The sequence below is a fragment of the Salmo salar genome, chromosome ssa09, assembly GCF_905237065.1.
Source record: "Salmo salar chromosome ssa09, Ssal_v3.1, whole genome shotgun sequence".
Classification (NCBI taxonomy): Eukaryota; Metazoa; Chordata; class Actinopteri; order Salmoniformes; family Salmonidae; genus Salmo; species Salmo salar.
In genome coordinates, this window is record NC_059450.1 from 145396312 (window position 1) to 145418003 (window position 21692).

General features: G+C 45.4%; 1 protein-coding gene across 7 annotated transcripts in view; it reads right to left on the minus strand.

Annotated features, from left to right (window-relative positions):
- Positions 1 to 8822: 8822 nt before the first annotated feature.
- stim1 (stromal interaction molecule 1) overlaps positions 8823 to 21692 on the minus strand; it is an 80952-nt gene continuing 68082 nt past the window's right edge. For 3 of the 7 annotated variants that reach the window (XM_045723311.1, XM_045723313.1, XM_045723310.1), the window contains 4 exons: positions 19016 to 19116; positions 18658 to 18890; positions 12040 to 12418; positions 8823 to 11240 (listed from right to left, as the gene is read on the minus strand). In XM_045723311.1, coding sequence (XP_045579267.1) covers positions 10706 to 11240; positions 12040 to 12418; positions 18658 to 18890; positions 19016 to 19116 — 1248 coding nt within the window. In that variant the 3' untranslated portion in view covers positions 8823 to 10705. 7 annotated transcript variants of the gene reach the window in all.

A 21692-nucleotide genomic window follows, 5' to 3' on the forward strand; every position in this document is an offset into this window, starting at 1 on the left:
ATCATACATAACTTGATAGAGGCACTGTAGGTCTTTTGGAAAGACTGCAGATAGGCACTGAATATCGCAAATCTGCAGGGCAAGTAGGACTCAGCTGTGCCGTTGGAGTCTCTGCACATAAGGAAAAGTATAGGAATTGTACAGTGAGAACAGCCTAACCAGTTGACAATAATATAGTACCATCATACGCTCAGGATGGATGCATGGCAGTCATTGTGAATGGTGTACAGTGCCAAAGTACATACCTGCGGTAAAGTGTAGTCGCCAGCTCAGTGTTATCTGCCATGTAATGCTGTGTCAGACCCAGTTCAGACAGGACGGACAACGGTAACTCTTGAACAAGCACACCAAGACTGTACCAGCACTGTGAGAAAAAGCATGCACGCGCACACACACACACACACACACACACACACACACACACACACACACACACACACACACACACACACACACACACACACACACACACACACACACACACACACACACACACACACACACACACACACAAAAGGATGGCAGATGAGTGTGACAGCATTCTTTTAATGAGATGGTAATGGCATCACACTCCTTTGTGCTGCCTGTTTGTACATCTCTGCTGCTGCCACCCCTCTCTGTCCCTGCTCATGTCCTTCATACAGCAGGTCACCCATCCTGATCAGGGCTGGAGAGGATGGATGGAGATAAAATGCATCCAATGACAGAGTCAATGCAGACTGTTTATGTCAAAGACAATTCAGCGTAGGGATCATCAGGGTGTTGTATCTGGATGGTCCGGTTGTAGTGTCTCCTCATACATTGCACTGCAACCTGGGATCCAGGAAACCTCACTATTTGAAATGTCACTCATTGATTTAGTTGTAGTTATGCATTGATACTGCATATCATCACTGTGGAAACAAGTTTCACCAATCCAACTTTTGTATTCAGACCCCTTGACTTTTTCCACATTTTGTTACATTACAGCCTTATTCTAAAATTGATTGAATTACTTTTTTCCTCATCAATCTACACACAACACCCCATAGTGACAAAGCGAAACATTGTTTTTGCTTTTTTTTAATGTACAGAGATATCCGATTTACATATGTTTTCAGACCTTTTGCTATGAGACTAGAAATTGATCTCAGGTGCATCCTGTTTCCATTGGTAATCCTTGAGATGTTTCTACAACTTGATTGGAGCCCACCTGTGGTAAATTCAATTGATTGAACATGATTTGGAAAGGCAGACACCTGTCTATAGAAATATGAACGGAGCAAAGTACAGAGAGATCCTTGATGAAAACCTGCTCCAGAGCGCTCAGGACCTCAGACTGGGGCGAAGGTTTACCTTCCAAAACGACAATGACCCAAACCACACAGCCAAGACAATGCGGGACAAGTCTCTGAATGTCCTTGAGTGGCCCAGCCACAGCCCGGACTTGAACCCAATCGAACATCAGTTGGTAGAGCATGGTGTTTGCAACGCCAGGGTTGTGGGTTCGATTCCCACGGGGGACCAGTACGGGGGGGAAAAAAAAGTATGAAATGTATGCATTCACTACTGTAAGTCGCTCTGGATAAGAGCGTCTGCTAAATGACTAAAATGTCAATGTAAATGTAAATCTCTGGAGAGACCTGAAAATAGCTGGTCAGCGATGCTCCCCATCCAACCTGACAGAGCTTGAGAGGATTTGCAGAGAAGAATGGGAGAAACTCCACAAATACAAGTGTGCCAAGCTTGTAGCATCATACCCAAAGAAGACTCAAGGCTATAATCGCTGCCAAAGGTGATTCAGCAAAGTACTGAGTAAAGGGCCTGAATACTTATGTAAATGTGATAGTTCAGTTTTTTGTATTTATTTTTTATAAATTTGCAAAAATAGTAGTCCTTCTCAAACTGCTCATAGCACCAGCCAAGGGCGTTGATCCCTGGCGTGAAACCCTGTGGGATAGAATGGTATGATGAGCAATTGTGAAGGTGTCATTGCAGTCCTACAGCCCATGCATAATGATAAAGTTCTGAACATAATTTGGACCAACCTGCTCTACTGCTTCTTCAGGAAAGTGACTACCCTTGGAATGTCTTTCTTGACTCCTTGGCCCTTAAATGTAATGATGGTATTGTCAAAAGACATTAATATCATTGAACTTAGAATGACTACAGAGACTGACTGTGTCATCAAACTGAGTGTTTCACCTCGGACCTGCATGAGGACTATGGCCTAGTTTTACATGGACACTGGGTCCCTGCAGACAGACAGCTCCGCTCTCGTAGTGTCTCACAGCAGTCTGCTATAGAAGAGCAGATCAACCATTATCACAAAAGATTTATTCAGATGATGTTTAATACTGAAAACCATCAGACAGATGTATAGAACCTCTGCATCTGCGGCTCCATTGCGGGCCTAGAGTTTTAACCAGTGGAAGATATCATGGTTTTCTTTGATTTGGAACATCAGCACTTCCTCGTTCAGGTAAATAGATTCTACAAACATCTACAATACAGACAGAGCAGAGGAGCAGTTTTCATTAAATTACCTGTTTTAGGATTGTGTAATACACACAGCCGAGATGATCTTGATTCAAGCACAAAGGCCTACCTGCTGAGGTGAGGGGTTGTGCTGGTCAGAGGATGTCTGCTTGGCAATGTCAGAGTAGTAGGGATACCCAGCTCACCCAGCTGGTGCAGATGCCCAAGGCGCAGCAGGGCCAGTCTCCAGTCCTTCTGGGCTGACAGCAGAGACAGTAGCCATGCCTGGAGGATGAGGAGAATAAGAAACATGCAAAGTATAAACAGGGGGCCCAAAGTATAAATAAACTCCTGGCTCTAGTCATCAAGACAGACACCTGAATACCCATACTCATTCACCCACCTTATTGGCCTGCCTCTCCACTTCTACACCACTGCTGTAGAGCACTGATGAGAGGTGTAGAGCTCTGTTGTTCCCCAGACAGCCAGTTTGCAGCAGAAGGACCATTATCCTGTTAACTACTCGAGTGGATACAGTGCACCCTTAAACACAGTTAAAACAGAGACAAAGAGTACAGAGCCCTTCCCACTGATGCCAGATCAACCTTTCTACCACCTGGGTATACAGTATAAACAATAACATTAGAGAGATTTCAACATCCTCATTAAATGGTGTTAGCTGGTGTGACACCTTCGGAGGTGTTGAATTTATCATTGTAACCAGCTCTTACCATGCTTGGAGGCCAGTAGCTTTGGCAGTCATACTGCACAACGTCTTTAAGTTGCACTGGGTGTCTCCCAGGGTTCACAGTGTGGTGTCGCAGCCCAATGATATTTAATGTCTGCTCATGATAAGCATCCATACAGTTCTCTGGAAAACACAGGTAGTTTCAGTTTGGATGGAGTGACACTAACTTTGCGAGCCACTAAATATTTTATACACCATCATGCCATCTAGTGGATGTTACACATCATTACCAGAATCTTGTTTCTGTCTGGCTCTCAATAAATATCCAGTCAACTTGACATGAAGCTCCAACTGAAACTCCTGAGAGGACTATAGCCATCTAGTCAATTTCAGACTCCTAATATGGTCTGGAACAACGACTTCAGACTGTGGGAGACGAGTGAATACAGGTGTAACATGTTTTGTTTAACTAAAGATGGATTTGGATGTGTCTGCCTGTGATTCTTACCATCCTGAAGTCAGGTATTCTGTTATGATACTACACCAACGCTCCATAATATCCTTCAATTACTCTCAGAAATTGACCTCCACTGACCACAAAGTAGCCGTCCATGTCATACAGGTGTATAGGATCTCTGAACCTGTAAGAAACCAGTTCTTGCTGGATCGAATCCCCGAGCTGACAAGGTAAAAATCTGTCGTTCTGCTCCTGATCAAGGCAGTTACCCCACTGTTCCCCGGGCGCCGAAGACGTGGATGTCGATTAAGGCAGCCCCCCACATCTCTCTGATTCAGAGGGGTTGGATTAAATGCAGAAGACACATTTCAGTTGAAGGCATTCAGTTGTACAACTGACAAGGTATCCCCCTTTCCCTTTCCATATCCAAAATGTTATAGGGCTCTTTCTTTTGTTATCATCCTTACCTGTGTTCTGCAGTATGAACCGAATGCCAAGAGTATGTAAAGCAGTAATCAAGGCAAAGGGTGGCTACTTTGAAGAATCTAAAATCTAAAATATATTTTGATTGTTACTTTTTTGGATACTACATGATTCCATATGTGTTTTTCATAGTTTTGATATCTTCACTATTATTTTACAATGTAGAAATAGTAAAAATAAAGAAAAACCCTTGAATGAGTAGGTGTGTCCAAACTTTTGACTGGTACTGTGTATATAAATATATACACTGCTCAAAAAAATAAAGGGAACACTTAAACCTCACAATGTAACTCCAAGTCAATCACACTTCTGTGAAATCAAACTGTCCACTTAGGAAGCAACACTGATTGACAATAAATTTCACATGCTGTTGTGCAAATGGAATAGACAACAGGTCGAAATTATAGGCAATTTGCAAGACACCCCCAATAAAGGAGTGGTTGTGCAGGTGGTGACCACAGACCACTTCTCAGTTCCTAGGCTTCCTGGCTGATGTTTTGGTCACTTTTGAATGCTGGCGGTGCTTTCACTCTAGTGGTAGCATGAGACGGAGTCTACAACCCACACAAGTGGCTCAGGTAATGCAGCTCATCCAGGATGGCACATCAATGCGAGCTGTTGCAAGAAGGTTTGCTGTGTCTGTCAGCGTAGTGTCCAGAGCATGGAGGCGCTACCAGGAGACAGGCCAGTACATCAGGAGACGTGGAGGAGGCCGTAGGAGGGCAACAACCCAGCAGCAGGACCGCTACCTCCGCCTTTGTGCAAGGAGGAGCAGGAGGAGCACTGCCAGAGCCCTGCAAAATGACCTCCAGCAGGCCACAAATGTGCATGTGTCTGCTCAAACGGTCAGAAACAGACTCCATGAGGGTGGTATGAGGGCCCGACATCCACAGGTGGGGGTTGTGCTTACAGCCCAACACCGTGCAGGACGTTTGGCATTTGCCAGAGAACACCAAGATTGGCAAATTCGCCACTGGCGCCCTGTGCTCTTCACAGATGAAAGCAGGTTCACACTGAGCACTTGACAGACGTGACAGAGTCTGGAGACGCCGTGGAGAACGTTCTGCTGCCTGCAACATCCTCCAGCATGACCGGTTTGGCGGTGGGTCAGTCATGGTGTGGGGTGGCATTTCTTTGGGGGGCCGCACAGTCCTCCATGTGCTCGCCAGAGGTAGCCTGACTGCCATTAGGTACCGAGATGAGATCCTCAGACCCCTTGTGAGACCATATGCTGGTGCGGTTGGCCCTGGGTTCCTCCTAATGCAAGACAATGCTAGACCTCATGTGGCTGGAGTGTGTCAGCAGTTCCTGCAAGAGGAAGGGATTGATGCTATGGACTGGCCCGCCCGTTCCCTAGACCTGAATCCAATTGAGCACATCAGGGACATCATGTCTCGCTCCATCCACCAACGCCAAGTTGCACCACAGACTGTCCAGGAGTTGGCGGATGCTTTAGTCCAGGTCTGGGAGGAGATCCCTCAGGAGACCATCCGCCACCTCATCAGGAGCATGCCCAGGCGTTGTAGGGAGGTCATACAGGCACGTGGAGGCCACACACACTACTGAGCCTCATTTTGACTTGTTTTAAGGACATTACATCAAAGTTAGATCAGCCTGTAGTGTGGTTTTCCACTTTAATTTTGAGTGTGACTCCAAATCCAGACCTCCATGGGTTGATAAATTGGATTTCCATTGATTATTTTTGTGTGATTTTGTTGTCAGCACATTCAACTATGTAAAGAAAAAAGTATTTAATAAGATTATTTCATTCATTCAGATCTAGGATGTGTTATTTTAGTGTTCCCTTTATTTTTTTGAGCAGTATATATATATATATATATTTGCAAAAATAATTATATGGGGGATTGGAAATAATTCAGACAATAACATTCATGGAAACCACAATCTGCAATTTTAAAGCTGATCTAAATGGGTCGTGGATGGGTATTCCAGCATGACAATGACCCAAAACACACGGCCAAGGCAACAAAGGAGTGGCTCAAGAAGAAGCACATTAAGGTCCTGGAGTGGCCTAGCCAGTCTCCAGACCTTAATCCCATAGAAATTCTGTGGAGGGAGCTGAAGGTTCGAGTTGCCAAACGTCAGCCTCGAAACCTTAATGACTTGTAGAAGATCTGCAAAGAGGAGTGGGACAAAATCCCTCCTGAGATGTGTGCAAACCTGGTGGCCAACTACAAGAAACGTCTGACCTCTGTGATTGCCAACAAGGGTTTTGCCACCAAGTACGAAGTCATGTTTTGCAGAGGGGTCAAATAGTTATTTCCCTCATTAAAATGCAAATCAATTTATAACATTTTTGACATGCGTTTGTCTGGATTTTTTGTTGTTATTCTGTCTGTCACTGTTCAAATAAACCTACCATTAAAATTATAGACTGTTCATTTCTTTGTCAGTGGGCAAACGAACAAAATCAGCAGGGGATCAAATACTTTTTTCCCTCACTGTACACCAGTCAGTCAGTCAGTCAGGCAGATACACCAGTCAGTCAGTCAGGCAGGTTCACCAGTCAGTCAGTCAGGCAGGTACACCAGTCAGGCAGTCAGGCAGGTACACCAGTCAGTCAGTCAGGCAGGTACACCAGTCAGTCAGTCAGTCAGGCAGGTACACCAGTCAGTCAGTCAGGCAGGTACACCAGTCAGTCAGTCAGGCAGGTACACCAGTCAGTCAGTGAGGTAGGTACACCAGTCAGTCAGTCAGGCAGGTACACCAGTCAGTCAGTCAGGCAGGTACACCAGTCAGTCAGTCAGGCAGGTGCACCAGTCAGTCAGTCAGTCAGGCAGGTACACCAGTCAGTCAGTCAGGCAGGTACACCAGTCAGTCAGTCAGGCAGGTACACCAGTCAGCCAGTCAGGCAGGTACACCAGTCAGTCAGTCAGGCAGGTACACCAGTCAGTCAGTCAGGCAGGTACACCAGTCAGTCAGTCAGTCAGGTAGGTACACCAGTCAGTCAGTCAGGCAGGTACACCAGTCAGTCAGTCAGGCAGGTACACCAGTCAGTCAGTCAGGCAGGTACACCAGTCAGTCAGTCAGGCAGGTACACCAGTCAGTCAGTCAGGCAGGTACACCCGGCTCACAGTTTCAGTGTCTCTGGAATACCGTGGCGCTTATTCCAGTGTCACAAGACACCAGACGCTCCACCAGCAGCACAGCTGGTTTAGAACTGGACTACAACTCTTTCAGGGTGTAGTCAGACACTGGCTCAGCTGGGGGGGTTCAGCAACACCAAACCATCTGTGTGGAGGGATAGGCGGAAAGCCTGCATAATAGTATGTACATCCAGAGTTGATACATTTCTTTAAAATTAAGTGGCTAAATTGAAACATTACTGTTTGCGGGTATGATGTGTATTTTGAAAATAGATATAGTACAACATAGCTTACCTGTAAACTGAGGAGAAACAGTAATAAACACCTATCCAAGTAATGCTGGTTCATGGTCCAAGTGTGGGGGTGTTTAATTCGTTTAAGATGATGACTGCTCAATAAAAAGTAGGTTTAAATGATTTTAGCACACGAAAGACAAACACTAAAATCAGTCAAATTAAAAGGTTACCAGTAGATACACAAATAAAGGGACACATAGTCAAATCTAGTTTAAAAAAGCTATGTTTGCTGTCCTTTTGAATGGTAGAAACCTGAGAAAAAGTTCCAATCACGAGAACCCGGACTAACATCCTCCCAGCGGTGAAAAGTACTTAAGTGAAAATACTTTAAAGTACTGCTTAAGTAGTTTTTTGGAGTATCTTTACTTTACTATTTAGATTTTTGACAACTTTTAATTTTACTTCACTACATTCCTAAAGAAAGTAATGTACTTTTTACTCCATACATCTTCCATGACACCCAAAAGTACTTGTTACATTTTGAATGCTTAGCAGTACAGGAAAATTGCCTAATTCACACACGTATAAAGAGAAAATCCCTGGTCTGACTGTCCCTGATCTGACAGACTCACTAAACACATGCTTTGTTTGTAAATTATGTCTGAGTGTTAGAGCGTGCCCCTGGCTATCCGTAAATAAAAAAATAAAATAATAATGCTGTCTGGTTTTCTTAATATAAGGAATTTGAAATTATTTATATTTTTAATACTTAAGTAAATGTAATTGCAAAAAATATACTTATGATACTTAAGCATATTTAAAACCAAATACTTTTACTCAAGTAGTATTTTACTGGGTGACTTTCACTTTTACTTGAGTCATTTTCTATTGAAGTATCTTTACTTTTACTCTAGGATGACAATTGGGTACTTTGTCCACCACTGCATCCTGCTTTGTCCTTTTTCCACCACTGCATCCTGCTTTGTCCACCACTGCTTCCTGCTTTGTCCACCAGCGAAACAAGTGCTTATGTAAATAATGCAGACCGCTCCACCTGGTAGCGCTACGCGTCACACGACCAATAGATTTACAGATTATTTGAGAGACGGGGTCCAGTCAACTCAACCCAAAATTTGCTCCGAATTTTTTACGGAATTCGAAAATGTCACATTTAATACATATTGCACTTGTGATTTCCTGTGAACTACAGGGATAAGTAAAAAAATTAAAATAAATGCATATATAATAAATTACAAAATCCCTGTATGTCATGTCTGTTTATTGTGCAGTGCCAATTACTCTGTGATAACAGCACATACCTTGCTACTGTTTTGTGTGTTAGCGTCATCATCCCCCAAACAAAGACCTCATATCTGATAAACACAGTCCATGTCTTTCATTCAAAATAGTTTATTGCTATCATGCAGGAGTGCCATAAAAGTCGAGAGAACGCCACAGAAGATGCAAAATATTTGTTTTTCTCTGTACAAATATAGGTATTCATAAATAGAAGTTGAAAATGAGAAGTTGGGGTTTAAGTAGGGGTGGACAGAGATGATGCTGGAGCTGACCTCTGCCTCAAGCCCATTAGACATTAATACAGTAGCTGACATGCATAAAAACAACTCAGTGCAGTATCCTGGCAACAGACAGACACTCACTGATAGACATCATCATCCAGATTACAGCTTCATCGTGCAGAAGAGGTACAAACTATACTTTAAAAAGTACCAATAGGAAGTTCATGTTTTCAACTGATCAATGAAAGAATATGACATTTCTTTTTCATCCATACCACTGTTGGGGGGCGAAGAGGTCGTTAGCAGCACTGCTTCGGTTATCAGATTCAGGAGCAGTCGAGCAGGTCAATTGTTCAGGAAGTTATTAGGAGAGTCCCTACTACCAGAATGCATTGTGACATCCGTTTCTAAACCATTTGTGCTTTCACAAAACCAATAATGGCAAGTGAGTTTATAATGGTGACCCGCAGATACCATTACTGTGTGCTTGACTTTGGAGCTGTATAATGTGAATCTAGGTGATCAGGGCAGTCTACAGTACAAGCTAAAGTAGCAAACACCTCTCAAAAATGCTCTACACACAACTTGGGAGTCGTCGAATTACAAATGCTGCCTGAAACTCCCTGCCTCAAATGTTGTGGGTGACAATGTCAAATTGATCACCTGATTTTAGTTTGGAGTCCCCAGATAAAAACAGAAGGCAGTGCCACTCATTCTAAAGCTGCCTCTAACTTAAAACAGACAGTACATATATAGTTGTTGACAAGAATAAAGGCCACTGGACCCGAGTCTTTGTTTTGGCACTTAAAAAGATTAGCATCTCCTCCAGCACTCCTAATGATTCACGTGATATCTCCTACAATTACAACATAGATTGATATGATTGGCAATATGCAAATGTAGAGGTTTACTTCAATAAACATACATTGATACGAAATTCATATAGTTCAAGTAGTCATTTTAATAACCTCCTCCTCTATTAGGGAACTTAGATGAGGGCTACGATTGGGACAATTACACAAGGCAGGCTCCCTGGCTTTGTATGTGCTGGGGTCTTCAAGGGGTTTAAATCAAGTGAGCACTTCCACTTCTAAAGGTGCAACATCCCAGGGAAATGTTTGCCTAGTGTGTGTCTTGCTGTGTCTGCAGCTGTACTGGAAGAGTTGTGATAACATTGACTGCTAGATTTCTTGTTAGCACAATTGACTCGGGAAGTTTTTGCGAGTATTGTTCAGCCCCCCCACTCCCCTCCCCTCACCATTGACCAACACTGACTGGCATGAAGTGCTCAATGTCCATCTGACACATAACAAGGAGGTGATCGGGGATTAACGACAAGAAACAGCTGAGTTATTAAGTGTTGTCTAAGCAGAATAGGGACAAGAACCAAGCACACACCTAAGAGAATTCAGAAAATATCAGTCAAACAAAGGTGAAGACATGCAAACTGATACAGGTTGAAGTAAAACAGAAGACATCCACCCAGGAGACTTGTTTCCCTCTGAGCGACTGGCACAATTTCCTGCTAAATAAATAGTGCTTACATTCCACTATACAATACCACCCATTGCAAACATCATCGAATAGCTGGTTGCTCCCACCGTCCCTCAGAGAAAATACCTAGAAAACCCTAAAGGCAAAGATTTGCGCCATCGCTTGTGACCAGTGAACTACCCAAAACAAGTTTTCCAAAACAGAAATAATAATACGTGAAACACCGTTAATAGCTCTTTAAAAGTCTTCAGTAGCCCTTGACATTATTTCTTCTGTTTTTTGAAGATCTTGAAGGTGTGTTTCTTACGACTGGCGACGGAGTCTGTGTCTTCTCCCGTGGAGCCGCTGTCTTCTTCCAGAGGGCTCTTCTTGGAGGACAGTTGAGGGATGCGGCTGCTGCCCTTGGCCCCTGCGACCCCAGGCTGGCCCCCCGTGGGGGAGGGGGTGTCGGCGTCGGTGGAGTTGAGGCTGAGGGAGCAGGAGGACTCTGACATGGACATACCGATGAGGCCAACGTCCATCTCTCCCAGGCTGGCTGACTTCTCGATGCTGTACACCTTCTTCATCAGGATGGGGCTCTCGAGGACTGGCTCGGTCTGGGCTCCTCCCTCATGGACACGGTTCCCTCCATTAGGTGTGTAGGCATGCAGGGAGGGCTCGTCAGAGGCGGAGCGGACAGGGGGGCCATACAGGAAGGGAGTGGGTTTCACCAGGTGGCCCTTGGAGCTGTAGGCGGACAGACGATCACCGATTTGGGAGAGGGACAGGGAGGAGTCTGAGTCTGAGCGGTTCAGATCCCTGTGGAAGAACAGAGGAGAGTCGGTGGAGGAAGAGAGGGACAGTGAGGTACGGTCCAGAGACATTCTATCGCCTCTACCACCTAGGCACTTCAGGTAGCTCTGAAAGAACTGGACAGATATAAGCAATGGCAGTAGCTCCATTTTCCCCTCTGATAGGCTAGGTGGATGTTTTACCACCAGATGGAATGCTTACACCTTTATAATCCTTTCAGAACTATGGGGTACCTATGGGGTAGAGGCTAGGAATTGTTTCTGCACTGGGCCTGACTGAAAAGGGGATCCAAGCTAAAGCACTGCATGCTGGAGGTAATCTATCCAACGCCTGTAAAGCCAAGGACACTGTGGGCACTACTCGCCAACAGGACACTGTGGGCACTACTCGCCAACAGGACACTGTGGGCACTACTCGCCAACAGGACACTGTGGGCACTACTCGCCAACAGGACACTGTGGGCACTACTCAGAAACTGGAATTCCACTCCTGTTAGTAGTGCAGGCAGGGGGCAGGGTAGTTTGAGCTACCAGGAAAGACACGGGTTGGGAGTGGATGTAAAAAACTCAAATATGAAAGAATAAAACAAAATGGATTTTCAAAGAAAAGTATTAATGCACAGGTTGCAAAATGGGTGAGTTAGAGTTAGATGAAACTATCGTTAATGAAAATGAGAAAACACTGCAACCCAGATATGGAAAGAAAATGTTATATACTACAGGTGAAAGGATGGGGTGAAAAAGTAGGTGGGGAGACAAACCAACGCGCATGCGGTGCGTGTGGAGGGAAGAGAGCAGAGGGGTACCCGAAGCTGCTGCTGCGCTGGAAGTCTGGGATGGTGTCCATGGGCTGAAAATAAGACGAGTGATAGACATGGGAGGAATGAGGAGCGGAGGCGTGTAAGGAGGAGGAGGAGGAGTGGGGCTGACGGTAAGGAGGAGGTGGGGAGGAGCAGATGATCGAGGGGTGCGAGACAGCCGAGGACAGGGGAGGCAGGGGGAGAGCCTCAAACTGTTGGAAGGACTGGTTGTGTGACTGTTGGAGGGTGGCCCTAGACCTGGATGGGTAGGTGGTCCCGTCTCCCTGCTGCCCCACCAACAGGCAGGTTTCTACCAACCTCTGAGAGCCCATGGCCAGCTGGGAGTCCATGTGGCGCTGACGCAGGGACATCATACTGGGAGCTGCTGACACAACACAGAACAACACCATTATCAACAACCAAAGTCTGATTAAACACAACACACAGGGTGAGGGGAAAAAGGAAGGTTGGAATTAGACTGGGAGGGCAGTAGCAGGAGACATGGGTGTTGGAGACATTTCAGTTCCTAATTGGTGTTGTTGACCCCTGTTTTGAGCACTTCAGTGGCGTTTGGTTGTGAGAAAGGCAAGTGATGGCTGTTCAATTACCTGGGCCTTAGCTATGCAATAGCATTAAACAAGAGAAAATGAGGGATGGCACTGTCTGGTGAGACGTTTGGCTGGTGTCTGGTGAGACGTTTGGCTGGTGTCTGGTGAGACGTTTGGCTGGTGTCTGGTGAGACGTTTGGCTGGTGTCTGGTGAGACGTTTGGCTGGTGTCTGGTGAGACGTTTGGCTGGTGTCTGGTGAGGATTTTTGCAGGGGGGGACAAAAGTTCAATATTTCATCATAACTAATCCTTCCTCCTTCATTTGTAAAATAGGACAGTGTGTTGTGAGAGGGTCTAAGAGTTATCTGGGTGATGAGGAAGATGAGGATGAGAGAAAGTAGAGCAAGCCATTGGACAGCTTGAGACAGTACGGCCAGGGGTACGTGGACACAGCAGAGACAGTTTTCCTTCTCTATCTACAGTCCCTGTCCTAAACCAGAGAGTTACAGCTATATCCATCTACAGACCCTGTCCTAAACCAGAGAGTTACAGCTATATCCATCTACAGTCCCTGTCCTAAACCAGAGTGTTACAGCTATATCCATCTACAGGCCCTGTCCTAAACCAGAGTTACAGCTATATCCATCTACAGTCCCTGTCCTAAACCAGAGTTACAGCTATGTCCATCTACAGTCCCTGTCCTAAACCAGAGAGTTACAGCTATATCCATCTACAGACCCTGTCATAAACCAGAGAGTTACAGCTATATCCATCTACAGTCCCTGTCCTAAACCAGAGAGTTACAGCTATATCCATCTACAGTCCCTGTCCTAAACCAGAGTGTTACAGCTATATCCATCTACAGTCCCTGTCCCAGGCCAGAGAGTTACGGCTATATCCATCTACAGTGCCTGTCCCAGGCCAGAGTGTTACATCTATATCCATCTACAGTCCCTGTCCTAAACCAGAGAGTTACAGCTATATCCATCTACACTCCCTGTCCTAAACCAGAGTGTTACAGCTATATCCATCTACAGCCCCTGTCCCAGGCCAGAGTGTTACATCTATATCCATCTACAGTCCCTGTCCTAAACCAGAGTGTTACAGCTATATCCATCTACAGTCCCTGTCCTAAACCAGAGTGTTACAGCTATATCCATCTACAGTCCCTGTCCCAGGCCAGAGTGTTACAGCTATATCCATCCACAGTCCAGTCCCTGTCCCAGGCCAGAGTGTTACATCTATATCCATCTACAGTCCCTGTCCTAAACCAGAGAGTTACAGCTATATCCATCTACCGTCCCTGTCCCAGGCCAGAGTGTTACAGCTATATCAATCTACATCCCCTGTCCTAAACCAGAGTGTTACAGCTATATCCATCTACAGCCCCTGTCCCAGGCCAGAGTGTTACAGCTATATCCATCTACAGACCCTGTCCTAAACCAGAGTGTTACAGCTATATCCATCTATAGACCCTGTCCTAAACCAGAGTGTTACAGCTATATCCATCTACAGACCCTGTCCTAAACCAGAGAGTTACAGCTATATCCATCTATTGGCCCTGTTCTAAACCAGAGTGTTACAGCTATATCCATCTACAGTCCCTGTCCTAAACCAGAGTGTTACAGCTATATCCATCTACAGACCCTGTCCTAAACCAGAGTGTTACAGCTATATCCATCTACAGTCCCTGTCCCAGGCCAGAGAGTTACAGCTATATCCATCTAGAGTCCCTGTCCTAAACCAGAGTGTTACAGCTATATCCATCTACAGACCCTGTCCTAAACCAGAGTGTTACAGCTATATCCATCTACACCCCCTGTCCCAGGCCAGAGAGTTACGGCTATATCCATCTACAGGCCCTGTCCTAAACCAGAGAGTTACAGCTATATCCATCTACAGGCCCTGTCCTAAACCAGAGAGTTACAGCTATATCCATCTACAGTCCCTGTCCTAAACCAGAGTGTTACAGCTATATCCATCTACAGCCCCTGTCCCAGGCCAGAGTGTTACAGCAATATCCATCTACAGTCCCTGTCCTAAACCAGAGAGTTACAGCTATATACATCTACAGTCCCTGTCCTAAACCAGAGTGTTACAGCTATATCCATCTACAGACCCTGTCCTAAACCAGAGAGTTACAGCTATATCCATCTACAGGCCCTGTCCTAAACCAGAGAGTTACAGCTATATCCATCTACAGTCTCTGTCCCAGGCCAGAGTGTTACAGCTATATCCATCTACAGCCCCTGTCCCAGGCCAGAGTGTTACAGCTATATCCATCTACAGTCCCTGTCCCAGGCCAGAGTGTTACATCTATATCCATCTACAGTCCCTGTCCTAAACCAGAGAGTTACAGCTATATCCATCTACAGTCCCTGTCCCAGGCCAGAGTGTTACAGCTATATCCATCTACAGTCCCTGTCCCAGGCCAGAGAGTTACAGCTATATCCATCTACAGTCTCTGTCCCAGGCCAGAGTGTTACAGCTATAGCCATCTACAGTCCCTGTCCTAAACCAGAGAGTTACAGCTATATCCATCTACAGTCCCTGTCCCAGGCCAGAGAGTTACAGCTATATCCATCTACAGGCCCTGTCCTAAACCAGAGTGTTACAGCTATATCCATCTACAGTCCCTGTCCCAGGCCAGAGTGTTACATCTATATCCATCTACAGTCCAGTCCCTGTCCCAGGCCAGAGAGTTACAGCTATATCCATCTACAGCCCCTGTCCCAGGCCAGAGTGTTACAGCTATATCCATCTACAGTCCAGTCCCTGTCCCAGGCCAGAGAGTTACAGCTATATCCATCTACAGTCCCTGTCCCAGGCCAGAGTGTTACAGCTATATCCATCTACAGTCCCCAGGCCAGAGAGTTACAGCTATATCCATCTACAGTCCCTGTCCCAGGCCAGAGTGTTACAGCTATATCCATCTACAGTCCCTGTCCCAGGCCAGAGAGTTACAGCTATATCCATCTACAGACCCTGTCCCATGCCAGAGTGTTACATCTATATCCATCTACAGTCCCCAGGCCAGAGAGTTACAGCTATATCCACCTACATACCCCTGTCTCAGGCCAGAGAGTTACAGTATGTGCTCTGTGAGGCTTTCACAGGGGTGTGTGACTTAAGGAGAAAGAGCGTTGTGGTCAGGACAAAGGGGTATAAGTAGCTAACAGAGTATTTCCTGAGGGACTGGCTGTCAGAACCCACGGACTACAGATCACTGGCTAGCCGGTCCTTGATGCAGTTGGTGTCTGTGGGTGGACCAGACACGAACGGCAGCCGCAGCCAAAAACCAAAGAGAACGTGTTGGTGGGAGGAGAGAGAGGAAGTGAGGGAGGAGGGAACATGTAATTAATGTGGATTAGAAGACTTACTAGAGGACTGTAGTGACAGAGCTCTAGAGCTCAGATTACCACTGCAGGTAGTATCAGCCCTTCTCTCTGGGTCAGCTATAATCATAACCCAGACAGTATCAGCCCTTCTCTCTGGGTCAGCTATAATCATAACCCAGACAGTTAGTATCAGTCCTTCTCTCTGGGTCAGCTATAATCATAAACCCAGACAGTTAGTATCAGTCCTTCTCTCTGGGTCAGCTATAATCATAAACCCAGACAGTATCAGTCCTTCTCTCTGGGTCAGCTATAATCATAAACCCAGACAGTATCAGTCCTTCTCTCAGGGTCTGCTATAATCATAAACCAGGTCTTCCCTGTGGCTCAGTTGGTAGAGCATGGTGTTTGCAACGCCAGCATGGTGTGTGCAACGCCAGGGTTGTGGGTTCGATTCCCATGGGGGGCCAGTACAAAAAAAAAAATGCATGAAAATTATGCATTCACTACTGTAAGTCGCTCTGGATAAGAGCGTCTGCTAAATGACTAAAATGTAAGAAACCCAGACAGTGTCAGTCATTCTCTCTGGGTCAGCTATAATCATAAACCCAGACACACAGTAAGTCCTTCTCTCTGGGTCAGCTATAATCATAAACCCAGACAGACAGTATCAGTCCTTCTCTCTGGGTCTGCTATAATCATAACCCAAATAATGCCTAGTAGAGCTCATCAGAGCTGGTACCCAGGAGACCAGTACACATTGATTGACTTTATATGTCAACATTATGTTGTGATAAATATAATACATTTAGGTTGCCAAAAGACTAGGAATAGACATAAGAACTAAAGTATGTTGTTCGCATCATAACTCCCTTTGAGATCGTAACTGGTAAATAAAAGCTGTAATTCTCAGTTCAAAAGAAGAAACCCTGAGTATGTAGTTCCTTAGTGGCTGAACAAAAAGTGATACAGAGCATTCAGAAAGTATTCAGACCCCTTGACTTTTTCCACATATTGTTACATTACAGCCTTATTGTAAAATGGTTAATAAATAAATAAAATCCTAATCTACACACAATACCCCATAATGACAAAGCATAAACAGGTTTTTCACATTTTTTTGCAAATTTATAACCAAGCCATCAGGTCGAAGGAATTGTCCGTAGGATACCAAAAACATTCTGCAGCATTGAAGGTCCTCAAGAACACAGTGGCCTCAATCATTATTAAATGGAAGAAGTTTGAAACCACCAAGACTCTTGGATTTGCCAAAAGGCACTTAAAGGACTCTCAGACCATGAGAAACAAGATGCTCTGGTCTGATGAAACCAAGATTGAACTCTTGGCCTGAATGCCAAGTGTCACATCTGGAGGAAACCTGGCACCATCCCTACAGTGAAGCATGGTGGTGGCAGCATCATGATGTGGGGATGTTTTTCCGCGGCAGATACTGGGAGACTAGTCAGGATCGAGGGAAAGATGAACGGAGCAAAGTACAGAGAGATCCTTGATGAAAACTGTCTCCAGAGCGCTCAGGAACTTCCAACAGGACAATGACACTAAGCACACAACCAAGACAACGCAGGAGTGGCTTCGGGACAAGTCTCTGAATGTCCTTGAGTGGCCCAACAAGAGTCAAGACTTGAACGCGATCTAACATCTCTGGAGAGACCTGAAAATAGCTGTGCAGCAACGCTCCCCATCCAACCTGACAGAGCTTGAGAGGATCTGCAGAGAAGAATGGGAGAAACTCCCCAAATACAGGTGTGCCAAGAGTCATACCCAAGAAGAGTCGAGGCTGTAATCACTGCCAACGGTGGTTTACAGTAATGAGTAAAGGGTCTAAATATGTATGTAAATGTCACATTTACATTTTTTTATACATTTGCCCAAAAATCTAAAAAACGATTTTTGCTTCATCATTATGGGGTACTGTGTGTAGATTGATGAGGTGGGGAAAAAAACTGTTGAATCAATTTTAACTTAATAAAATGTGGAAAAAGGTCTGAATACTTTCTGAATGGAGGGTAAAATGTACCCCCAGGGGAATGACAATAGAAAGCAAGGCTATGTGAGAAAATAAAACAAACAGTCTTCCAGGCAGCACTACAAGAGCATTGTGCCTTCTTCCCTCCCAAATATAGGCCTAGACCAAAGCTAAAGCCTTATAAAGCTTACAGGAGTACTGGAGGACAACGGCCTTTCATATTGCTGACTATTACTTCATGTTCAGCACATTCCATTGGTCAGACTAGGAGACAACTGCTAAAAATAGATCAGCACAAAGATTTGGTGTCATGAAGCATGTATTTTTTCAGAGGTTCAATTTTCACAGCAATGGATATCAACATTGTGCACCTTGTTCTCATCTTACACTCCATCCCAGAAGTGAAATTCCCATATATCAAGGCAACACTAATTTCCAAAATGGAACAAAATAACCAACTGAAAACATGTATTAAAAAAACAGGTGAAATTACAATTCACATATTATAGATTTGCAAACACACAACACCCTCAAATCACAGACAAACACCCTGAATCCCTTCACCAACAAGGCTGCTCATTTTGTAAATTCATAGAATTGCTGATAAATCGTTAATGATAATACTTTGCGGCTGTATGCTAATTTTCATATGAGAGCTGATTTTTGGATTTCCCCAGGAGGCCCTTGGTGTATTTAGGGGGTATTGTGCTACCGAGTCCCACAGTGGAGCCGAGGGAGCCGAGGGAGTCCTTACATTGTAAAATTCCGGGCGATATGATGTCCTCGTCCATGTCGTCCATGTCATCAGACATAATGAAGTGCTGGGGCGTGGCCCGGCCGCCCATGATGCTGGGGTCAAGGTTCAGGGTGGAGGCCAGGGAGGAGAGCCCAGGGTTGTTGACGATGGTGAACCCCGTCAAAATCTCAATCTGCTGCCAGCGATGCAGCCTCTCCCTCAGCGCAGCAGTCACCTCACCCAGGGCTTGTCTGGACCGGAGGAGAGGAGAGGGAGACGGGAAGGACAGAGGGATACAAGCACAGATCACAATGTGAACATAGATATATGACATATTGGCTTAGACAAATCCCAATACAGCTTTAATTAAACTCACTTGGCTGTCAGAATTTGGTGATCCACATTGTCCAGACAGGAGCTGTGTGCCACATGGAAGGTCCCAAAGATGGTGTTCCTCTTCTTCTTGATCTTCTCTGCCTGCAGTCACACACACAAGAGAAAACATTACTCTCCCGTTCTGTCACACTAAGGGTTCAGAGTTTCTCCGGGTCACATGGACAGGGAAATCTCCTGGACCTACTCATACGGTTGCCGTGTCTCGAGCTGATTAAATTACATGACAGGCTATTTTATATAGCAGTCAATTACTAATCGTCACCTTATTCAGTCTCATCTGAATGTCGTCAAATTCTTGGTTATCTTCACAAACTCTGGTTAACAAGTTGAATCAGTAATACAAAAAATTGGCTTAATTATTAATTTACTAAATAATCACACAGAATTACATATACACAGGATGGATCATACATCGATTACTAATCATGTCATAAAACAAAGAGTCCCTAGTGGACAAAACCGACATGCCGGCTGGTTACACAAAGAAAGGGGGTTGGGTTTGAATGAAAGAATGGGAAGACTGAAGGACAAAGGGATTGGGTCTCTATCGGACCTTGAGACGCTATGCTATCGTAAATACAGAATCTTATGCATTCTAAATACCGCCCATTCGGAAAAGGAAAATGCAATATATATATTTACACAGACTGGTTTGCCCAGCAGAGAGCCAATGTTCTTAGAGTAATCTTTCTGTTCGTAGTGTTGTAGAGCGGATACGTTGTACCCTGTCGTTCTTATTAGGAGATTGTCTGTCCTTTCCGAGGCCACGTATGTTTACAGCTGCAGCTGATAACTAGACTTCTAGGATGTATCACTTCTTCTTTAGTGAATAACAGTTCAAAGTTCATACCATTTTGCCATAATCAGCTCGCGCTGTGTTCTGGCTGGTCTAGTAGAAATTCATCTTTCCAGTGTGGCGATCATCACCTCCACGTGATCTGGTCTCATGTAAATTTCGTCATGTAGAGTGGATATTCAACCACAGCTCACGCTTTGGTTTTGCTTAGTCTGACGTGAATTTGGTCATGGGGTCTTTTAAACTGGAGAAGAGAAGGGCGTGTTCCGTCCCTCTCCAACCAATGTCTGTTCACTTGGGCGAGGCCACTGAGTGAGCATAGTTTACCTATGAAAATAATTCTCTCATTTAGAAGGCTAAAGTTACATTTATTTTCACATAGTTCCATATTTAAACATTTAACCTCTCTCTCCCTCTCTAGTCCTCATACGGCCTCTCTCTCCCTCTAGTCCTCTCTCTCCCTCTAGTACTCATACGGCCTCTCTCTCCCTCTAGTCCTCTCTCTCCCTCTAGTCCTCATACGGCCTCTCTCTCCCTCTAGTCCTCTCTCTCCCTCTAGTCCTCATACGGCCTCTCTCTCCCTCTAGTCCTCTCTCTCCCTCTAGTCCTCATACGGCCTCTCTCTCCCTCTAGTCCTCTCTCTCCCTCTAGTCCTCATACGGCCTATCTCCCCCTCTAGTTCTCATACGGTAAATATATCTAGACCTCATACGGCATAAGCAAAAAAATAAATGTCCCTTTTATGTACTGACTCTGAAAAACATCAAAAGAAAGATGCCCAGGGTCCCTGCTCATCTGCGTGAACGTGCCTTAGGCATGCTGCAAGGAGGCATAAAGACTGCAGATGTGGCCAGGGAAAAAATTGCAATGTCTGTACTGTGAGACACCTAAGACAGCGCTACAGGGAGACAGGATGGACAGCTGATCATCCTCGTAGTGGCAGACCACATGTAACAACACCTGCACAGGATCGGTACATCCGAACATCACACCTGCGGGACGGGTACAGGATGGCAACGGGACAGGTTCAGGATGGCAACAACAACTGCCCAAGTTACACCAGGAATGCACAATCCCTCCATCAGTGCTCAGAGTGTCCGCAATAGGCTAAGAGAGGCTGGACTGAGGGCTTTAAGGCCTGTTGTAAGACAGGTCCTTACCAGACATCACCGGCGACAACGTCGCCTATGGGCACAAACCCACCGTCGCTGGACCAGACAGGACTGGCAAAAAGTGCTCTTCGCTGATGAGTTGCGGTTTTGTCTTACCAGGGGTGATGGTCGGATTCACGTTTATCGGCGAAGTAATGAGCATTACACCGAGGCCTGTACTATGGAGCGGGAACGATTTGGAGGTAGAGGGTCCATCATGGTCTGGGACAGTGCGTCACAGCATCATCCCTCAACGCTGTGCATTACAGGGAAGACATCCTCCTCCTTCATGTGGTACCCTTCCTGCAGGCTCATCCTGACATGACCCTCCAGCATGACAATGCCACCAGCCATACTGCTCATTCTGTGCGTGATTTCCTGCAAGACAGGAATGTCAGTGTTCTGCCATGGCCAGCGAAGAGCCCGGATCTCAATCCCTTTGAGCACGTCTGGGACCTGCTGGATCGGAGGGTGAGGGCTAGGGCCATTCCCCCCAGAAATGTCCGGGAACTTGCAGGTGCCTTGGTGGAAGAGTGGGGTAACATCTCACAGCAAATACTGGCAAATCTGGTGCAGTTCATGAGGAGGAAATGCACTGCAATACTGAATGCAGCTAGTGGCCACACCAGATACTGACTGTTACTTTTGATTTTGGCCCCCCTCCCTTTGTTCAGGGACAAATTATTAAATTTATGTTGTCTCAGTTGTTG